This window comes from Diaporthe batatas (assembly GCF_019321695.1).
Source record: "Diaporthe batatas strain CRI 302-4 chromosome Unknown Contig00003, whole genome shotgun sequence".
In the NCBI taxonomy this organism is placed as follows: domain Eukaryota; kingdom Fungi; phylum Ascomycota; class Sordariomycetes; order Diaporthales; family Diaporthaceae; genus Diaporthe; species Diaporthe batatas.
In genome coordinates this window covers 2,719,986-2,740,957 of record NW_025408550.1, presented here as the reverse complement: position 1 = coordinate 2,740,957, position 20,972 = coordinate 2,719,986, and the positions used below count along the sequence as shown (strand labels likewise).

General features: G+C 55.2%; 7 protein-coding genes across 7 annotated transcripts; 2 read left to right on the top strand and 5 right to left on the bottom strand.

Moving 5' to 3' along the window:
* The first annotated feature begins 1,486 nt into the window (after window positions 1–1,486).
* KVR01_002592 (uncharacterized protein) lies at window positions 1,487–3,822 on the top strand. The gene is made up of 3 exons (XM_044788730.1): window positions 1,487–2,031; window positions 2,102–2,119; window positions 2,191–3,822. Exons 1-3 carry the CDS (start codon window positions 1,790–1,792, stop codon window positions 3,572–3,574), a joined length of 1,644 nt encoding a protein of 547 aa, XP_044647607.1. The 5' UTR covers window positions 1,487–1,789; the 3' UTR covers window positions 3,575–3,822.
* Window positions 3,823–4,527: 705 nt separating this feature from the next.
* KVR01_002764 (histone deacetylase) lies at window positions 4,528–8,533 on the top strand. The gene is made up of 2 exons (XM_044788212.1): window positions 4,528–7,208; window positions 7,283–8,533. The coding sequence occupies exons 1-2, from the start codon at window positions 4,542–4,544 to the stop codon at window positions 8,276–8,278; spliced, it is 3,663 nt and encodes a 1,220-aa protein (XP_044647779.1). The 5' UTR covers window positions 4,528–4,541; the 3' UTR covers window positions 8,279–8,533.
* Window positions 8,534–9,066: 533 nt separating this feature from the next.
* KVR01_003263 (uncharacterized protein) lies at window positions 9,067–11,142 on the bottom strand. The gene is made up of 3 exons (XM_044785342.1): window positions 10,613–11,142; window positions 9,911–10,520; window positions 9,067–9,831 (listed from the first exon to the last, which is right to left on the bottom strand). Exons 1-3 carry the CDS (start codon window positions 10,664–10,666, stop codon window positions 9,515–9,517), a joined length of 981 nt encoding a protein of 326 aa, XP_044648278.1. The 5' UTR covers window positions 10,667–11,142; the 3' UTR covers window positions 9,067–9,514.
* Window positions 11,143–13,371: 2,229 nt separating this feature from the next.
* On the bottom strand, window positions 13,372–15,130 carry KVR01_002838 (uncharacterized protein). Its single transcript, XM_044787855.1, has 2 exons — window positions 14,263–15,130; window positions 13,372–14,072 (listed from the first exon to the last, which is right to left on the bottom strand). Exons 1-2 carry the CDS (start codon window positions 14,573–14,575, stop codon window positions 13,426–13,428), a joined length of 960 nt encoding a protein of 319 aa, XP_044647853.1. The 5' UTR covers window positions 14,576–15,130; the 3' UTR covers window positions 13,372–13,425.
* A 662-nt stretch (window positions 15,131–15,792) lies between these two features.
* On the bottom strand, window positions 15,793–16,482 carry KVR01_002701 (uncharacterized protein; the record flags this gene model as incomplete). Its single annotated transcript, XM_044795038.1, has 4 exons — window positions 15,793–15,983; window positions 16,054–16,232; window positions 16,338–16,371; window positions 16,470–16,482. The coding sequence occupies 4 exons, from the start codon at window positions 16,480–16,482 to the stop codon at window positions 15,865–15,867; spliced, it is 345 nt and encodes a 114-aa protein (XP_044647716.1). The 3' UTR covers window positions 15,793–15,864.
* Window positions 16,483–17,259: 777 nt separating this feature from the next.
* KVR01_003878 (uncharacterized protein) lies at window positions 17,260–18,357 on the bottom strand (the record flags this gene model as incomplete). The annotated part of the gene is made up of 1 exon (XM_044783606.1): window positions 17,260–18,357. The coding sequence occupies one exon, from the start codon at window positions 18,355–18,357 to the stop codon at window positions 17,260–17,262; it is 1,098 nt and encodes a 365-aa protein (XP_044648893.1).
* A 338-nt stretch (window positions 18,358–18,695) lies between these two features.
* Window positions 18,696–20,906, bottom strand: KVR01_002303 (uncharacterized protein). The gene is made up of 2 exons (XM_044790787.1): window positions 20,367–20,906; window positions 18,696–20,305 (listed from the first exon to the last, which is right to left on the bottom strand). Exons 1-2 carry the CDS (start codon window positions 20,388–20,390, stop codon window positions 18,791–18,793), a joined length of 1,539 nt encoding a protein of 512 aa, XP_044647318.1. The 5' UTR covers window positions 20,391–20,906; the 3' UTR covers window positions 18,696–18,790.
* Between the last annotated feature and the right edge of the window lie 66 nt (window positions 20,907–20,972).

Here is a 20,972-nt window from a genome sequence, read left to right as displayed (position 1 = left end):
GCACGTCCAGTCAGTTTCCATATATCCGAGACTCGGCCGGGTGTAGCACTGGCGCGCACGCAATCCAGATGAGGGGGGAACTGCCGACTCACATTCCTCAGGCCCGTGCATACAGTCGATGCCATCGTTCTCGGTCGGCGTCCCAATGAAGGACAGGGTGAAGTTGACCTTGTCGACGATGCGCACCATGGCCGGCAGGATCAGCTTCTGGAGGCAGTCCCTGGCATCCGGGCACTTGGACATGATGTGCGCCTCGAGCGGCACCAGGGCGGCATTCGCGTCTGCACCTGGGGCTGAGCCCGGCATCGCCACCTGCAGTGTATTGGAGAGGCGCGATGAGATGTCCGGGAGCGGACCGAGCGCCGACGACGGCTTCGCGTACATGTAGAGGCAGAGGACGACCAGCGTCAGCACCAGCAGAGGCCGGAACCGCCCTGCCCTCCGGGCATGGGTCCGCATCGGCGAACCTGCCGCACGCGGGGGAAACGTCTTGTACTTGGCGTACTTCTCGTCCATCTTGGATACTGATTCAGATGTTGCTCTTGCTGTATCGTGTAAAACAACAATGGACAAAGTAGCTCCTGTCAGTTATCCTGGGGATGGAAGGGCCGGCGACGTGGCCATGACAGGTGCATGTACGGAGCACGTCCTTACGACTTATCGGCCAGACTATCAGTAATCGTGAAGTGTTGGACTACAGTGGCGTGATTCAGGGATAGGGTACCTAGGCTTAGGGTATCTGCTGTTGGAGAAGCTCTGGAGAGGGGGGGGGGGCCAAGCAAATATCAGGTACCTAGGTACCTAGGGACTTAAGTATTTATGCCAGTATCTTTCAACGATTGGAGAGATGGGCCCGAAAGTTATGGACACCGTTTGCCTCTTGCGAAATAGTCAGGATCTAATTCTAGTCGTAGCAATACGGCGAGGGTCCTGAGGGAGACTTGGGCCACAACAGTGGCTAGAGCATTTAGGAGGATTTCGCCAGGTCCCCTGCAAAGACACCGGCAAATATCCTCAGAATGTTTCTTATATATATATATATATATATGTGGACTATTTGCGTTTTTTTGAGTTCCACTACTAAGCTGGAGTCAAACAATTAGGGTCCCAGAGGGACAGGGCACAATGTATCTTTCAAGATCATTATATATGTCTATTCGTACCCTAGCCGACTGGCGTATGTTCTACTTACGGCAGAATCTGCCCTGTCACACTGCGAGGGGCAGTTGCCGAGGTGTAACAATCCAGAGAACCAGGACTGTGCAGCCAGGTGCCGAGCAGGAGACGCCGCACGGCTCGGTATGCATTATTTGGGAGTTCCAACGGAACGTTAGCCGTAGTGGATGTCGCGTGCTACTACTACAAGTACTTGACGTTACGTTGTCAGCTTGTGGGGCTGTCGGTCTTGAAAGTGGGATGGCATGTGGGCTGGGGCCAGTGGCGTTGCGTTTTATCAGGAGCACCTTAGCTGAGTGCCTTCGTGAAGGGCCCAGTTACCGACCTTGGCTGTTTCGGTCCTTGTCTGTCCAGCGGCTCACCCTACCTATCTATGAGCCTGCATGACCTCAGTCACACTCTAACCGTTACGTGCCTGCAATGGATGAATACTAGACAAACGGTTTGTTGATCCCAAGGTCATGAGCAGCCTTACACTCTTTGTTGTATCTCACCCGCCTCGCTCGTTTGATCATTTCTCAACCGACCACTGTTTTGGTACCCGACCTATTCCAATCCCATCGAGTTTCTCCGGTCTTGAGGCTTAGCAGTAGCAAGCTATGAGCATACGTATATGTACACCCCAGCACGGCAGACACAACCAACAATGGCGTCTGGACAAGAACAAGACCAGTTTCCGCAGTCGTTGGACGACTTCCTCCAGCCTCTGCGCTTGACCGACCAGACTGTCCTCAAGCTCTCGCAGGAGCTTTTCATCAAGTTCTCAGAACTGTCCACCGAGTCGGACAACCAGTTCTTGCCAACGCCCATTAGCGAGTCCCTCCTTAGGCGGATCGACCTCGCCGATCGCGGCCGGTGAGTTATCTCGATTCTGGACACGCCACTCTTTTGCAGTCAAGACTGACCCTTTTTTGCCCAACCGCAGGCACCTAGCTATTGACATGTGAGCTTATTCTTGATTGAACAAGAAGCCAGCCACAAGAATTGAGTCCACGTACTGACCAGGAGCCGTAGAGGAGGGACCAATCTCAGAGTCGGCTTTGTCGAGCTGCTCGCCGGCGGGGCTGACGGGCCCAGCAACGAGGGCGCTTCGGTCAATGGGCAGGGCTCCTCCTCGTCTGCGGTCCATCCCCCACGGCTGCGCCGAGTTCTGGAGCATTCATGGCCCATTGGCGACCAGCTCAAGAACTCAAACTCAGATGAACTCTTCGACTTCATCGGCGACCGCATCGCAAGTGTTGTCCGGCTGGCTTGCCAACGGTGGGGCCTGAAGCCTGAGGACGAACTACCCATGGGCGTCACCTTCAGTTTTCCCATGGAGCAGAAATCGCTGCAGGAGGCGACCCTCATGCCCATGGGCAAGGGTTTTGCGCTCGATTCCAAAGTCGACCTGGGGTCCTATCTTGTTGCGGGTTACGATGAACACCGCGGTGAAAAGTTGCCCCGTATCAGGGTTGCAGCCATTGCGAATGATGCGGTCGCAAGCCTGGTCTCGTTCGTTTACCAGTACCGCGCAGAGGCTCACCAAAAAGCATGCATGGCCCTCATTTGTGGGACCGGCACCAATGCCACGATACCCTTGAAACTCAGCACCCTCAAGGAAAGCAAGCGCCCAAAGACAGTGAGCGTGATACCTGGGCAGGCTGGCGGAGACCCAAAGATAGCAGTCAACACCGAATGGAGCATCAACGGCACAGAGGCTGTTCTTTCGAGCCTTGATATTATGACCAGATGGGACAGGCTGCTGAACATGACCGTCGAAAGACCAGGCTTCCAGCCTCTGGAGTACATGACCTCTGGTCGATACCTTGGCGAACTGGGCCGCATCATATTCGAAGAATACCTAACCAAGGTTCTGAAAATCGACACGTTCAAGCTGCCATTCCAGATAACACAGCCGTGGTCCTTGAGCACGACGTGGCTCAGCCATTTCAAACCGCGTAACGATCAAGGTGGCTCCTTGGTAGAGCAACTGCGGAGGCAATACCCGACTACGAAGAAAGAGAACGTGGAACCCTCCACCAACTCAGAGTTTGAGTGGACTCCAGAGGTTGCCGAGGCACTCTACCGTATTGCGCTTGACATCGAATGGCGAGCCGCAGGCCTCATGGCTGGTTACACAATCGGCTTGCTCACCTTGGCCGAAGAGCTACCAACACCTCTGCGGAAGGACAAGACCTCCGCCCGGTTCCCAACCGTCGAGGTTGTGGTAGGATACACGGGTGGTTGTATAACTGGTTTCCAGGACTACCTACAAGACTGCCAGGGGTTTCTCGACCGGGTGATGACCCTGGAGCACGGCAAGAGGTTCCGTGTTGTTCTCAGCCCATGTCATGATGGAGGGATTACGGGCGCGGGCATCTTGAATGCGACATCATTGCATAGCGAGGAGAAATAGACGGAGTTTCTATTTGGGACAAGACGAGGCCACTGCAGACTTTGGGTAAGCAGATATGGCCTGTTTGACCGGAATGCAGAGGGCTGCATGGGCGTGTGTGAAGAAGCCATGAATGGATATGCCTTCATTTGCAGCGATGGTTCTTCAAGACCACTGTGATACAATAAGATTTAAACATATTTTAGATTATTACAGCGGCCCTTGGCGCTGGGGCTGTCTTTGATACTAATAAGACCGAGTGACACTGCACGTACACGAGCAGAGAGGCCACAGCAAAACGAGCCATCCCATATACGGTAACCTGTCATGAATGATACATGACGATTGAGTCGTGGGTGACGCAAAATGCAGATGACGTCCTCAGTCTATTGTGTTTCTTGTGAGAAGTCACTCGGAAAGGGTAAATAGAGTATGTCTGCGGCTTGTTTCACTGGGTATATTGGCATAATCACGGACAAAGACAGGATTTGCTTCAGCCCATGGGAGAAGGCGGTCTCCGTCTGTCTGGTCACGGACTGCAACCCACTTGCGGTGTGCGGTGAGGACGGCGAGGCAATTAAGGCCCCTGCTCCCTCCCACGATGGTGCGGTGGATCATTGCTTCTCAGGGGTCCTGCTGTAATAACTTGGAGCACGGTGCTGCTGCTATTTGCAGGTGTATCCGTATGTACGTACTGTACTCCGTACAAGGCATGTAGGCGAGTGGATCGATCGCAGATGGCCACTGGCCGCCAGGGGTGCTCCCGGGCCCAGGGACCCGTCACGTGGGGCCAGAGAGCGTCATTTCACGCGTTCTAGCGTACTTCGTACAACGGACTGACGAAATACGTGCAGCGCTGCAGCAGCCTGCAGCCTGCAGCCTGCAGCTCCCGGCACGCGGCCTCCAAAAAAGCCCAAGCTTGTCTTATTACTACTGGTGTGTTATTTGTTTTGATTTGAGCCCAAGTTGGCCTAGCGATCGCTCCAAAATGACATGTGCACATCCTGCACAAGTCCAGTCGCTCATTTTCTTTCACGACGGCAACCCCAGGTTCCTAAACGAGCAACTCAAATTTGACCCATTCCTCAGACTGCTCCCAACGCACTCGCTGCCCTGCCTCCAAGGGGCGCCGTCAACTCTTGTCCCGCGCAGCTGGATGACGTGTGTGGCGAGCGAGGATTGCCCAACTTCGTGCCCCTCGTTTACCTCGCTCACCTCGTTCACCATGTCGTCGCCAAAGGCCCAGGCAACTCCCAGCAGGAGGATTTCAACCACCAAGCTCAGAGACTCGGACGGCGAGCTGCTGCAGTCTCTCCACCAGCTCTCCCTCTCAACGTCGCCACTGGCGCATTCGCCCGTCCCCGCGCGCTCGCCTCGCTCTCCGAACCCAACGTCGGCGTCAGGGGGCGCCAGCTCCCCTTACAGGCCAGCAGTCGACCGATCACCCTCTGCTCTCAGCGTCAGGGCCGCCTCTCGAGGCCCCTATAACGGCCCTTCCTCAAATGGCCGCGAGTCCCGGTCCGGCTCGGCCACCCCAACGCTGCTGCGCAAGGCTTCCATGAACTCGCTGCACTCGGCAAACGGCGTCACCCCGCTGCGCCGCACCAGCTCCGCCAACATGTCCCCGACCGCGTCGCGCGCCGCGAGCTCGCCCGATCCCCCGCGCCCGCCTCCTCCCTCTGCCAACTCCATAGCGAGGGCCTACTTCACCAGGGAGCTGGACCTCCTCCACGCCGAGGACTCGGGCCGCGCCGCCGAGACCCTGGTCGTGCTCCACGATGCGTGCTACGGCCACCGCTTCTCCCGCCCGCGCTCGTCGCGCGCCACCCTCAGCACCATCGTCGAACGGCCCGAGAGGATAAAGGCCTGCGTGCTGGGGATCTCTGCGGCGTACGTGCTGCTGGGCGAGAGGCACGCCGAGGGCGAGCACGTGTTGCATCCGAGTCTGAACCCGGCGGCCATACAGTCGGTACCGTTTCGGATACATAGATCGAAGCGACGGGTGTCTCTGTCTTCGCCTGCCGTCACAAACGTCCATGGCACCAAATGGATGGAGGAGCTCAAGATCATGTGCGACTCGGCTGAGGCGAAGCTTGCGACTGGGGGCAAGGAGCTTCAGCGCCCGGACATGAACCGCGGTCCGGACCACGAGCAGCCTAAGAAGCTGCATGAGGGCGATCTGTACCTGTGCTCGGAGTCGCTGGAGGCACTGGAGGGCTCGTTGGGTGCTGTATGCGACGCTGTTGACGCCGTCTTTGCCGAGTCGGGGCCCAAGCGAGCGTTTGTCGCTGTTCGGCCACCGGGCCATCACTGTTCCGCATCATACCCGTCGGGCTTTTGCTGGGTCAACAATGTGCATGTTGGAATCATGCATGGTATTCTCGGCCACGGCCTCACCCATGCTGCCATTATCGACTTTGACCTTCACCACGGCGATGGAAGCCAGCAAATTGCCTGGCAGCATAACTCTAGGGGCGTGGGCTTGGCAAAGAATGCGGCATATTGGAAGAAGGCATCCATCGGCTACTTCTCGCTCCATGATATCAACTCGTACCCTTGCGAGATGGGCGACGAGGAAAAGGTCAAGAATGCAAGCCTTTGCATAGACAATGCGCACGGCCAGCACGTCTGGAATGTGCATTTGGAGCCTTGGAAGACAGAGGCTGAGTTCTGGGCGTTGTACGAGGACAAATACGCCGTCTTGTTGGAGAAGGCCAGAAAGTATCTGAAAGCGCACACTGAACGGCTTCGCATGGCGAATCAGACGTCGAAGGCGGCGATTTTCCTGTCGGCAGGCTTCGATGCGAGTGAGTGGGAGGGAGCTGGCATGCAGCGTCACGTCGTGAATGTGCCGACTGGCTTCTATGCCCGAATTGCTCGGGACGTCACGAAGATTGCCGACGAGTTGGGCACAAGTGTCGACGGAAGGGTCATCAGCGTTCTCGAGGGTGGCTACAGCGATCGCGCTTTGACTTCTGGGGTTTTGAGCCACGTCAGCGGTCTCGCTGGCAGTGATCCGACTCCGAAAGGCGAACCAAACGGGCTTGATGGCACGACGCCTCAGAGAACGGGCATCTCACACGACAGGAGGAACTCGCTCGAGTTGAAGACGCGACCCCATGCCTACGACCCCTCTTGGTGGAGTCCCGAAGACCTAGATCTGCTGGAGACAGGCGTCATGGCATCACCGCCGCAGGTCAAAGCTGCTCGGAATGGACCACTTCCGACATACTGCACACCAACCCAGTCCTCGACCGCGAAGATGGTTGAAAGCGCACGATTGCGCCGACAAGCATCCATGAATGGTATTGCACCTCCGAGACCGCCCACGCCACCACCCCCAGAGGTGCCGTGGTACGTTGCAGCTCACGGGCTGTGTGCAGTGCTGACGCCCACGGATCGGACGACAACAAGTTGCGGGCCTGAAGACCTCTCTGCTGAGGCAACGCGCATCCGGCGTGACCGCCAAATGGCCATCGATGGCACCCTCCCGCCCGAGGGTGGGAGAACCACCCCGGCGCCGCCGCCCGCTGCAGCACCATCAAGGATGAGTTTACGTGAGAGGAAACCTACGAGTTACTTCGAGGGAGATGATGATCCCGTGAAGAACAGGCGGAAGACCGTGGCTGGTGCCTCAGTCACAGCTTCTGAAAAGGTATGTATCATGTCGGGCGCCACTTGGCATCACCGTGTTTTTCCCGTTTCGATGGCTAACAAAGGTTTCGCTAGGGTGCTTCACGCAGCAATACACCACAGCCTGGTGACCGGGCCCCAACGAGACAAGGGCGACGCGTTAGTGCTGCGTCAACAATCCTTGAGTCATTTGACGGCACGCAGGGCCAAGTCACCCCGCTGGACGAACGACCGGCGACGTCAATGACTGAGAGGCCAGACACTTCCATGAGCGTGAGGACGGCTGCCGGCGGCCCGCTTGCCGTAAAGAAGACCAGGACGACCAAAGCAAAGAAGGAAGCTCCCAAAGCACCCCGGCCAAAGAGCGCAGCTCCTGCTACGAAAGCTGCGTCGAAATCCAAGTCGCCCAGTCTTACCGAGCAAGCTCAGAACACCCAGTCACCCCCGCCTAAGTCAGGCGATGAGCTTGACAAGATCACATCCGGCTTCAAAAAGATCACGCTGGTCACAAAACAGCAAAGGGAGGCGCGCGCAAAGAAGGAAGCGACAGCCTCGCCACCAAAGCCTGCGCCCACGGATGCCACGAAGCAGACACCTCTACCGCCATCTAGCCCTGACCCTATTGCGGTTTATCAACAGCCAAGCCCCCCAGCCGAGATTGCCTCGCAGAACAGTCTCCCACAAGAGATCCCCCTCCCCAGAAGTGGCCAGGAGACGCCCACGGGGCCTGCCCCTCCGCCACAAGCTGCCACTCCAGATGTCTTCGTCCAGTACCAGCCAGACGGACCAGCCCCAGAAATCGCCGCTCCGCAGGAGCCCCTTACCTGGCTGCCTCCAAACACGGCGACGCCCAGCGCGGCCAAGCAGCCCGCGCCAGTAGTGATGGACACGACGCCCACGCCTTTGAAACAGGTCGATCCGGCCTCGCTGCGGTCACCGAGCCCAATGAAGCGGGCTGATCTGCCAATCTTCACGCCTACCTCCCAGATCCCCTTTGCGCCGCGGACGCCGACCGACTCGTCGCCAACGATGGTCAAGTCCGAAAGGCAGTTTGAAAATTCCCTCTGGGAGGTGCCCGAGACACCGGAGTGAGCCACCTTCCGGGTAGCTTCGTGGTTGGACCGGTATCTCGTTCGAAAGAGTTGATTCTTCCCATGTTCGAACCTAATGTTTGTCTCTGTAGACTTGTTTCAACATGATCGGAGGGGCTTTTCTCAGCATGTGGACAGCCTTTATTTGCCTCCGGCGTCTATTTCACAGGTCACTTGACTTTGCTTCTCATAGAGCTTGTTGGTGGTTTTGAGGAGGTCTACATTGGTCTTGTACCTCATAATTCTGTAATTATCGATACCCATACTATTTGTTTCAACAGAATACAGTACACTATCACGACAAAGTGCCCTGTTTTTAAGATTGCGCTGCCCAAGCCCCATCTGGAGGCACCGGTGAGGGTAAGATAACACCAGTGTGTCCCAACGTATCAGCTCCGCCAGAATGCCGGTGCCGGCAAAGGCATGGCAACGCCTCAGGTGGCAAACGGTAAAGAGCAGGCCAACGGCTGCGGCGCTGCGCTACGACCTTAGTCTCACGAACCGTCCCAACGGCTCGGGACCAGCTGCAGGTGTTGGTTGTCAACGGGTAGGGCTGGGGCCATGACCACGAGCGTTGTGGGCTTAATTTAATGGGGGGTGCAGACGACAATTCGAATTATGACGATGAGTAGTAGCGTTGGATCGGTGTAATCAACTCCTCAGGTTGTTGAGGTGGATAAAAGCCGTGAACCAAAGTTGTATTGCTTGGATGAATTCTCAACACATGCTTGAGTACTTATGTAAGTACCTAGGTAGTTGGTTGGGGCGAGAACACAGACGCGTACGTGGTTTGTCAGATAAATTATGTGTATTTTATTTTATTCTTTTCTGTTTTTGGACGTTCAGTCATAATAGGTGGATGGATATCAACGATAGACAACTGCAAAAAGTCGAAGGCCCTTTTTAGGCTCGCTCCCCAACGATTAGGAGAACCACGAACCATTTAATACGGTATATCCACAAGTCCGTGATTTTTGACGTCGAATTTTCCATGATACCCTCACGGTTCAATATCGCTCCGGACTCGCGCCCCCTTCCCCCGGAGCGGTGCCCGAGCGGAGCTTTTAAGATTGTCGCGGGTGCTTTTGATCCGCTTTAATGTGCGCCCGATGATTAAGTATGGTCCCGTAATATCCCAATTCTTTCGTCTTGGCATGAGGACACAACCGTCTTATTTATAACGCCATTTTGGCGATGCAATGGTAAAATCACAAGTGGACACGTAGAGGGGTCAGGCTCAGGTGTTCAGGACCGCGGCATGACACTCGGTGCCGATGTTGGGCGTGGATAGCTCCTCCGTCTGCGTGGGCTTCAGGTAGCAGTTGCCCGGGGCGCCGCCCTTGAGGGCCTCGGACTTTGGCGTCCACAGGGGGATGAAGCTGACACCGCCGCAGGTCGCGTTGGTGTTGTTCTCGCCGAACAGGTGTGGCAGGTACTGGTTGTAGGAGGCGCAGTGGTCCATGCATGTGTCGAAGTCGGCGGAGAAGAGCGCCATCAACGGACCATTTCTGGCGTCCTTGTTGCACTGGATTGTGAAGGACCAGTTGCCGAGTACTGCAGGGTTTACACTGTCAGCCGGGGGGACATGTAACCTACACACACCACAAATATCCAGTATCCAGGACAGGCTTACATGAGAAGGCGTCATAAGTCGTCCCGGTCACACCGTTGGGGTCCGCCGAGCAATTCCTGTCGAGCTGGGCGAACGACGTGCTTGCCGCCGAGCCGCCGGTGGCGGTGGCCGTGGCCGCCGCGGCCAAGGAGGAGGTGAGCTCGGCGACCCGGTCGTCGGCCGTGTTCGCCCGGCTTGCCTCGACACCGGTGCCGGCGGCGAGACCGATGACGGCTGCGGAGAGGAGGGCGATGACGAGGCAGAGCACGAAGACGATAGCTGTGCAGCCGCATATGGTGCCCTTCTTCTTGTTCCCGGCGTCTGAGGGGGCTTGGGCCGGGCCACCTCCCGCGGGGTTCTGGAGCCCTGGTGATGTGGGATCGAGCTGGCTGGCGCTGTAGGCCGAGTAGGGCCCGCTACCTGGTGGGTACTGGGCATCTTCTGGTTTTGGAGGATACTGCTGGTACTGCTGGTACTGCTGGTATTGCTGGTGTTGCTGGTGTTGCTGGTGTTGCTGGTGTTGCTGGTACTGCTGTTGCTGAAAGTGCTGGTGATGCTGCTGCTGCGGCACAACGGGCTCTGGGTAATCCTGTGAGAGCACCTCGGGAGCTTGGTGTGCGTTGTTGTCGTGCTGTTTGTCGGGCGCGTCATCTCAGTCAGCCTCCTCCGGGGGAGAGCAAAGTGCGGCGTACAGGCAGGCCGACAGGCAGGCCGACAACTTACCGCAGACATAATTGTGGTGTAAGCGTACTTGTTCCGGGAGTCCAGGTTCGACATGAGACGGCGACGAGGGCTCTGGCTGAGCAAAGGAACAGCAGAAACACGATCAAAACCACCACTACTATGACAACCACGTCAGATGAAAAGGAAAAGAAAAGGGCCGCCGAGGCCCCACGGGCAGCCTGGCAGGGCCACTTTAGCTGGGCCAAGCAACCAAGTCAAGCTCAGCTGAAGGGCGGCCAGGTTGGTGATCCTTCAGCAAATTTGACGCTAGCTATCTCTGCAGCGGCTGCATGGGTGCTGCAGGGCGACTGGTCGAGTCAGCCCCTGCGATACTCCCTTCCTCGTTGCAGGCAGGCAGGGTGCGGCCGCCGCCTGTCACGTCCTGTCGAGGCGGGCTGTGTTGGCCCCCTGCATGCATGTAATCCGCTGCAGTCAATCACTCATTCTGTTGCTGGCAGCCAGCTGCCATCATCGGTCAGAGTCTGAGGATGAGACGACGAGGCGAGAGGACGGGCTCACTCAGGATGGCCTGGATGGCCTGGATGGTGCAGAAAAGGTCTAGACCCCCGCCCGTTGAGGGTCACATCGTGACCCATCCGGACGGACACTCGCTGGGATGATCTTTATCAACAGAGGGCCGCTGCCGAGTGCGAGCAGGACCGGCAGGACCGCGGGACCGCAAGCTGTCGACCCAGCGTGCTGGGAAGGATGAGATCCTGGTTACTCCGCAGACCCCTTCCCAGCAGGGCAGCTGCAGGGTTTCCCACACCCCTGCCCAGACCCCTGCCCCTTTGGGACCGGGCCTGATCTGGAGATCGCCAATCGTCTGGGCAGTCCTGTCGGTAGTTGCGGGGAGCGGGTCCAATTTCTACAAGACCTGCCTCTGTTGGCTGGCAGCCTGGCTGCCCTGGCCTGGCTGCCCTGGCTGGCCGCAGCACAACCCCTTTTCGCCGCTGCTGACATAACATCAATCAGGGGCCTCTACTCTGCTGCTACACTAGTAAGGGTTCTCTAGTGCGTCCATCCACAGTATAAGCTTAATTGGTGGCTTGATCCGTTCAATGCGGCCTATTCCTCCTGCCTGGCCATGCCAAACGGCCTTAATGCAGTACTGACAGTTCAACTGCGGGTCGACAAACGTACCCTTCATGACTCGACCCCGTGCACGCTCCCGCCGTTCGCGCTCGGCTCCGTAGGGCAAAGACCCGCTCGGAGACGATGGATAGATTGGCAGGAATGTTCGACTAATATTGGGAATCTCAGCATCATAGGGGACCATGTCAGCCTACCAATTTCCAAGGATTCGAAGGCCCATTCTGGCGGGTCTGTCTCTCTCTATGACGAGCCGCATAATCGCAAGACAGCTTCTGCTAACTGGTCTCGCTTCTATTCCGCCTACGTCCGAGGACATAGGACGACAACCTGTGGGGAACCCTTGACAGACAACCCCATGTGGTGTAACCTCCTACAGGATGGTAGCAGAGGGAAGACAGGCAAGCTATAGTGCTTGCAGGCACGCTTTCAAATTTGAAGACTGTGCTCCGTGCGTGTGTGTTTGTGCATGTACTCGTGAGTGGTTCTCAGAGTCGATTCGACCGAGTAAAGTAGCAGGATCACGACTTCTAGCCCATTCCATGAGCGAATGCTGTTGACGTACTCAAATATTCCTTCCACGTGAGGAGGGCTCAAGGCTTAGGCAAGGACCGTGTCCCGGCGGTTCCAAGTGAGCATTTGTACTGTTCGAAGCTCAGGCGCATCAAAAACAACTGCTGGACCGCTCACCCGCCTGTTCTGCCAACAACCAAATTTGACATTTGGAATTCCTTCAACCAGTGGGAGGAGATAATGATCTTTACGAAATGCCGTTCAAGTTGTTGCTATGACCTTGGACGCCAGTCCACCAGGAATGGGACTCGTCATGTGAGGATGGTGTCGAGGTTTGGCAATCTGGAAGGGGTCCAGATTGTGGGCGAACCCTTCAATTACACCTCAGTGGATGGTCCAAACTTTTGAATGTAGCCATATACGAAGTCGTCCAAATATTAGGCTTGTGAGCTTTGAAGCCAATCTCGAAGCAGCTCAAGCTCAAGCCCGCTATGACGGGAACAATCCTTTGAACTTTATCTTTGAGATCGGATATTCGCACCTGCCAAAACGGAGGGTACACCCATACCAGGGAACTCACAAAGTGCTTAGTTTTGCACCAAGCTACAAGTAATTATCTCATAGGTTTATCCTATATGATGTTATCCTATAGGAGGTTGTCCTACAGGAGGTTGTGTCCTATAGGAGGTTGTCCCATAGGAGGTTGTCCCATAGGAGGTCATCCCATAGGAGTTGTCCTATGAGAGGTTGTCCCTTGGGGGTTGGGTATACCCTCCGTTTTGGTGGGTGCGAATATCCGATCTCTTATCTTTACGATGCTACGTCTTGGAGACTCAGCATGCGTGGCTGGTCAAACTCAGCGAATGAGGAGGATAATGAGTGAAGCGGAGAACATTTGAAAACAGGAAGCCATTGAGGGGCGAAATGACGGCTCCAGTTTAAGAGCCGTCTTGCTTGTCTGGGACTACTTACACAGAAAGTCAACACTGATTATACTGATCGCGTAAATGGCTTCTGTTGCCCATGGCATTCATTCCAGAAAGAAAGTCAAATGTAGCGAGTCCACGGTATTGGGACATGATTCGAAAACGGTGTTCGTTTTCTTTGTCCGGCACTATCGGAGTACCGTTATTTACAGGGAAGTTGTACGCCCGGCCAGTCGTGTCCATGCTCCCATTCCGTCATCGACATCCAAATCTACAGCACCCTCAGTAGATCACCGGCCAGTCCGATTCCCATCGAATCAGGTTGATGCCCAGCAGCGCAGTGCCCGCATTGTTGTAATAGTGGTAAACAAACACATCAGAATCCGCGTCCGTAAAAACAGACGGGTGGCCAGGCCCGTGGATCGAGCCGTGGCTCGCCATGACCTCAGTGCCGCCACCGTTGGCCATGCTCACACCGCTCTTGTCCACATACGGACCTGTGATGCTGGTAGACCGGCCGACCATGGTACGGTACGTGCTGGAAGCACCCGCGCAGCACCTGTCGAACGACACCCACAGGTAGTAGTAGTTGCCGCGGCGCGTAATGTAGGGCGCCTCGACGGCGCCGTCGACGTTGGTGCTGCGGCGTGAGAGGGAGATGAGGTTCGTCCCGGAGCGCTTGCCCGTGCTGGGGTTGATGGAGATCATCTTGATGCCCGTCCAGAATGAGCCGAAGGACAGCCACCAGTTGCCTGAGGCGTCGACGACGAGGTTGGGGTCAATGGCGTTGTAGTCGACCGAATCAGAGGACTCGATCACCAAGCCCTGGTTGGTCCACGATCCCGAGGCGGCAGTGGGGCTCGTGGCCAGGAAGATTGCGGACTTTCGCGAGCCAAAGCTCGAGGCGCTGTAATAAAGATAATACTGGTCTTTCCGACGTTGGGAGTTAGCCATTAGACAACCAAAGAAGTAACTTGGACTAAAATTGTGGCGGGGAGGAGGTGGTCATAGCCTGTCGTAAAATCTGCAGCCCGTGAGGTCTACAGGTCTTTGTTGCATAGGCCGAAGATGGAGTATATTTGCTCTTAAAAGGAACACCTATATCTGGAAACTGCTTACTGTTGTGGAATGAGATATCTGGGGCCCAGAGGTTCTTGTCGCCGTTCGTGTATGGAGTAGTCCAGGATGCCCCGTTGGGGAATACGGCTCCTGCCTCGCGCCATACGGTTCGATCGGTAGAGGTCTTCAGCGCTACATTGTCTCCAGTGTGTGCCATAATATAGGTACCGGATGAGCTCTTGATAACGGACGGGTCGTGAACGGTGGTTGCGCCGGAGACCGGGCCCGGGTTGGGATACTGCGCGCTCACGCCCGTGGCAACAGATGCCACGGCCAAAACGCCGCTGACGAGGCGCTTCCACATGGGTGCCATCTTGAAAGAGGATCTGCGGTGGCTCGTGGGTCCGCGTACCGGAACAGATGCGTGTGGCTGGTCTTGCTGCCGGCACTGGGCGAGAACTGGCTACCCGAGCGAGTTTATCAAGAGGCGATAATAATGAGAAAATCTGGACCTGGCGGTAAGCACAGAACACGCAATATCTGAGACGGTCTCGGCTCCATGGTCTTATAATTCAGCATTTGTGAATACCTAGGTACATATGTACTTGGTATTTTCTGTTGTCATTCAAATTCAGGACCCAGTGCACGATTCGGGCAACTTTGTCGTTTCTAAGCGCGCCACGGAATATTTACAAAGGTGTCCGTCTTGGCCCGGCTCGCGACCCTGGAAGCGTGCCCCGTTCAGAAATCGCGACACTGGTCAGCGGAGGGGAGGTTCCGCATCTGAGCTTCGGAAGAGTGCCGACTCTCTGGAGACCGAGACTCGGGCTGGTTGGAGAGTGAAGTGAGCTGAATACAACCAGAGTGATTGAGAAGACACATTGGCATTGGTATTTCTTATTCATATGTCCAGAGAAGACAAAGCTTACTGAACATCATTCAACCACTCAATCCACATCCTGTTGTTCAGACGTGCTGACCCTTTTGCATCCCCCGCTTGGGTTCTCCAATATATTTGAAGCCCACTGCGAGAGGACAAGCCGGGTGGCTTTGCCTATTTAGACATTCTGGGTCCACTTTCGTGCGCACATGTGCAGCGGCAGTGCTCAAGTGCCCGTATAATAGTACCGCCAGCTTGGCACAGTTTCGAAGAACGGGATGCCTCGGCATTTGTGCGCTTATTATGCTTATCTGAAAACGTTAAATAGGTGGTGTAGGATCGGCTCGAGAATATCTCCGTGTACCCAAGACATGCGATCTAATTTGTGCTTGCTTCTTCAAGCCACAGCCTTGGTGTGCAGAATCTTCGAGTTGATCTCATTTTCATCTCAATCCGTGACATCTCGAGCGAGGGTTGATTGTCATTATGGAATGTTGATATCTGACTGCGAGTGTATCGCTCGAAATTTCTCATTTCTATTATCATACTGGGACACCATCATACATTCAGACTTCAGGAGGAGGTGGCATTGAGTTTGAGATTGAGCATGTCCCTGGGCACTACCCAGTCCAATTATTTTCAATTCCATTTGCATTCCAAACCTGAGGTCCTCGGGGCAAGCTTTCCTGCCCTCTAGCCCAAAGGTCATCCAGGTATTACCTCCTAACCTCCTAACCTCCTAACCTATTAATTCGTAAGCTGGAGGAAAATGAAATCCCATCTCAGTCGAATCCCTCCTGAGCTGTTTTCTGAGTCCCTTTGGCTGGCGTCTCCCAGGGCTCCATGTTCTTCAGCCAGTTCTCCATCGTCGGGTTGGGTATGTCACCAGGCTTGAACAGACCTGTCATAGTCGTTGACTCAGTCAGCGTCCCAACATCTAAAAGCATCAGTTGAACTTTCTCTTGACTCACCTGCTTTGAGAAACGTCAAAGTGGGCTTATTTGCCGATCTCAACCAAATACCCGCACCACAGCTGTCGCACCAGGCGCGTGTCATTTCGTTCCCGCTGTCCGCCTTCTGGGTGTACGTCTTGGGCTCTGGGCTCGTAGTCTGGATGTCTGCCGTTTGTACGAAGAGGTGGGCCGAGTGCCTTTGTGCACCCGGCTTATTGGTCAACCCGATGTAGCACCTAGATATCCTCCTGGTTGTATCCATCTAAAAAGGGTAGGGGGTCATGGGATCTCCGCTTACTTACATTGCGCCGGCCCATTTGCGACAATCGATACAGTCTGTCGACCATGGGTAAGATTTATTACTCAGTATGCGTAAGAAGGGTTTGCTGCTGTGCTTGGTTTCACACACAACACTCAGCGGTCGTGTTACTCACGACACAAATTCATGTCTTTGGGCTCTGGGATCGTATAGACATGCCGGCCACAGTTGCAGCTTCCTGTGATCATGTATGCCATCTTGGCTATCTACTTTGTTTTGAAGGTTCAGTTGTAAGGCCATGATGATCGGGCGGGACTTATGATGAGCAGACAGGTACTTGGGAGGTTGGGGCTTTCCGAATGAGAGTTTACTTAGACATCCGCGTCATACCAGCCGTTGCAGAGACGTCATATTTCCTTGTTTCGAAATAGTCTGGAAACACCACTACTGGTTTGTAGATCACGCTAGCTTCCGACCGTCTGGAGTAGTCACGGTCTGGGGATCTTCCCTCCGCAAAACTCAAACAAACCTCCTAGTCCAACTCAGGTGTCTGCCAATTATACACAACCACGGCAGTTATGGAGTTAGCTATTCAGTTGTTCCAGATGTCCTTACTACCCAAGCTCCCATTTGGACCACCTGCTATTAGATAGCCTCCTATGAGATACCCTCTATTTGATGACCTCTCATAGAGCAGTCCTCTGTGAGACGATCTCCAGTGTGGTAACATCCTATGGGACAGCATCCACAGAGGGGTTTCCTAAAGAACAGCCACCCCACAGGATTTTTGCAAGCTGAGAAATTGTGCAAGGTTTTTGATTGATTGTCCGAATGGAGTCTCTAGTCTCATTTGGCGTTTTAGTGACCCAAATCTCACGTTAGCCTCTGTGATAGAAATCTGGAATGCTAACAATTCTCATAGAGAACAGTTGAGCACGACTTTGGTCGCCACTTCGCAGCTGTACTCAAAGCGCCAGCAGACTCTGCAGTGCTTCAATGAAGCGGATCCGAAATTTCTCCTTGACTTCCCCATGTGACCGCTGCATCGACTGAAGCATATTTCGCTCCTCACATCGTCGTACTACATGTACCCCTTCTGCGTTCTCTCCGTTCTGCTCTGCAGCGATGGGACAGCTCATGTTGACCTTGTCAAGCTGCCGGTTGGCAACACGGTATAGCTCCATGGTCTTGCAGTCGAGACCCAAGATGAGCCAGTCGAGCTCGTCGGCAGCCTTTGCCAAAGCTTGCTTTTTCTCTTCATTACTCAACGCATCGCAGAGTGTCACGGCTCGGCCCAGATACAGTTTGAGGGTCTTTTGGTCTGTGACTTGGTTATTTTGAGAGAGGATGTCGATGCAGTTGCCAAGCAGTTGTGATACAGACCGCACACCGTTCTTGAGGTCCATTGTGCCTTCTGGTATGGCAATTGAGTATTTGGCATCAGGTTTTCCGTCGTCTTGACCGCGAATGGAGTCCCACACCTTGTGCTGCTCTCCTCGTGGAATGCATCTTTGTAGGAAATCGTAAGTTGCTTCCAAGACAACTTGCCTCACAACCTGTCCTGCAAAGGCTAGTGTTTCTGCGTCAAGACCGGAGAGCCTGCTGCCTGGATTTTCAGTGAAGACATCCTCAAGGCTGCGCTGTGTGTCTGGGTCTGTTTCGGCATTCTCGGTCGACAAGCGAAGAGGCTCAGTTTGGACCTTGAAAATGTTAATCCCATGGGCTTCAACAGTCGAGACCTCTCCAAACAGTGGGTTGTAGGCATCCCCAGTTTTGGCGGGTGAAATGTCCAACAGAGTGACGTCCTGGTCGCCTTCGTCGTGAGCGTTGATTGTTGATGGATTGAAGGTAAACTTTCCGCGATCGACTGCTAGTTCCAAAAGGCCACCTCGTAGTGACGCTTCCGATGCATCGTCAGGGGTCATGTTGGCATGTGGTGCTTGTATTTGGTCGCGAGAATCGTTCTGATTGTTGGGCGCGTCATGGCCTGCCTGCCTCTGCTGGTTTCGTGTGGCCCAGAGGCGCGCCCTCTCTCTCGCCTTCTTCCCTTTTCTCTTTGCCATTGCCTTATGCTCGAACTGGATTCTGTTTGCAAAGGGACAGCGAGCTTTTGGAAGTCTGGACGTTAGAATTTGTTGTCGAGCTCGGTGGAAAGGTCCCCAGTGAGCGAGGAGGATGGGTCTGCAGAGATGGAGCTGACCTCAGTAGATTGTTCCAGAGGTTAACGACTGCGCTCTTTGCAAAGGTGTGAACAGGTTTCGGGCAGGTGCGACGGAAGGAGAGCGTCCCAAGTTGACGGGCCGCCCCTGGGTGCTCTGTACCTGGGTATAAACATATGTACCCAGGTAGTTACGGAGCTGGGAAACGAATCAAGTGCGATGAGCCAGGACGGTCAAGGGAGTCTGCCTTTGACAACATTTTGTTGATTCTTCGCCCCACTGTGGGATTAAACGCTCGCCCACTCCCTCTTGAGTCTCATATGCTCACTACGCTACTCTATGTGTCGCTCGATTGAGCTGCACCCCTTCGCGCCTTCGCCCCGGCCTTCAATGATTCCCATTTGTCGCGGTACTTTTCGAGGTTGTGCCTGAGCCGTTTGTTTTCCTTGTCGAGCACCTCAAACTGTTTACTGGCCGCGATCAACTCCTCCTCCAGTTCCTGGTTCCTCCTCTTCAGCGCATCATCAGTCACTTGACCCTGGGCGCCACCACTATGTGACATTGGCGATCCAGGTCTAGCAATGCGCATGCTGTCCGCCAGGGCGAGGCGAGAGTGCTGTGCACTAGCTTCAAATAATTGCAAGCGTTTTGTGACCCTATCGAGCATACTCTTCAGGCTGGCATTTTCGGTACTGAGCTCCTCGATGACATTGTAAAGATCCCGTTCCGTCTGACTCTTACCCACTCGGCGTTTGGTGCTGGGAGAAAAAGACGCTTGGGACTCCCTTGCATCAACAAAATCATCCTCATCGTGATCATCAGCCGTCTCCGCTTCACCATCATGAATCGATGCGGCCATGGCACGCCTCCTCTCTTTCTGGTCAAAGTTTAGTATGTTGGCATATGAAACAGTGTGACCGCTCGTGGGCACGACATAGAACGAGTCATTGACGGCATGGCCGTCGCGATGCACTGCACGTAAGGCTGCCTTCGAGTATATCTTGGACAAGTCCGGTTCTTCGCTCGGCGGTGGTACAGCCTTGCCGCGATCTCGCTTGTGTGGCGCAAATTCGGGTGTGGAACCCTCAGCAGTGGATTCCTCAGAGATGAGGGGGAGACCAGCGAAAGCCAAAGGCGTCGAGAGGCGGTTGATGATGCTACCAAAGGTACTATAAAACCGGGAGAAGCCCTCATCGGCTGGCGTATTCCCAGGGGCAGGCTCGGTCTCCGCAGCCTCGCCGACAGAGGGAGGACGGGAGCTCGGGGACGGACCTTGAGTTGGAGGCACCCAGCTCGGCTTTTGTTTTCCAGTCTTGCTATCAAGCATGTGCTGCATTTTTGTACGCGAACCGGTACTCCGGGCTGTCAGGTCAACATTCCCTGGCGCTTGGTCATTTGAAATGCTAGGCGCAAGTGGTTGACCCCGATATCTCGAGGCACGAATACCCCGCGCAGACGCTAGGTTGCTCGCGATGGAGGAAGAGAGCTCGCGAGATGGGGGATAACGGCGCTGGGGTGTCAAGCCGGGTATGTTCGCAGGCGCCTTCGATGCGCTGCCCACGACAGGAGCAGACGAGCCTTCCGAGCCGGCGGGCTCCACCTTTTCTCCCGTCTCGCGATCATGCTTCTCCAAGTTCGCCTGCTTACTGGGATGTTCTACCGAGAACTTGATAAGCTCAGAAAGCTTCTGGTGGTGTTGTTCGAGAAGCCGAAGGGTCCGAAGGGCCTCGATACTGGACGTGGCCTTTGCGGCATTGGAGAACTCTCCTGCGGCGAGGGTATGCTCGTTGATGGCGACAGTGGAGTCGGCTGTCTGCGTAGCGTCTGAGGCGGCTTTGGCGTGATCATGCGCCTGCCAAGACTAGTCAGTATGAACCGTCCCTGCGGTCAAGGAGAAGGGAGGACGGGCATGCCTTGATGAGAGGCGCGGAGTCCATCTTGGCCAGCTCGAGCAACACGGTTCCTATCGCAGTCGAGTGTCACCCGCGCAAGACAAGAACCGCCTGGCAAGGACAAGGGCCACATATGCGCCTGCGGGGCTGGGGAGCCTTGCAGATAAAAAGACACCGATTTGAGGGGCCCGGGTGGCTTGGTGTGCCGTTGTTGGTTCGCGGTTCGCTCGTGGTGAGGTTCAGGAACGCTGTGGTAAAGGCAGGGCGAGTTGCTGACCGGCGGCGTTGAGTTGTGTTGAGTGGTGTCCTGTCACACAACGGTGTTGTACAAAGAATGGCTGGCGGGATGAAGCCGAGGGGCTACACAGCATCGGCGCCGAAGTGGGACGGAGCTCCTGGTCTGATTGCCTGCCCAGAGATCAAGAACCGGGTGGTACTCCGTACTGAGTACCTGCTCTGGTAGCGCTAGTAGTAACCCGCCTGTCTGGGCAGGGCCTATGGGGAATGATGCTGTTGGAACCTTGGAAGTGCCTGTCTTGGATCCAACCACGACAAGATGACGTTGCAAGGTTGCCGACCACGAGAGTTCCATCACCTGGCCTCTCAGCCTAAACAAAATAAAGCAAG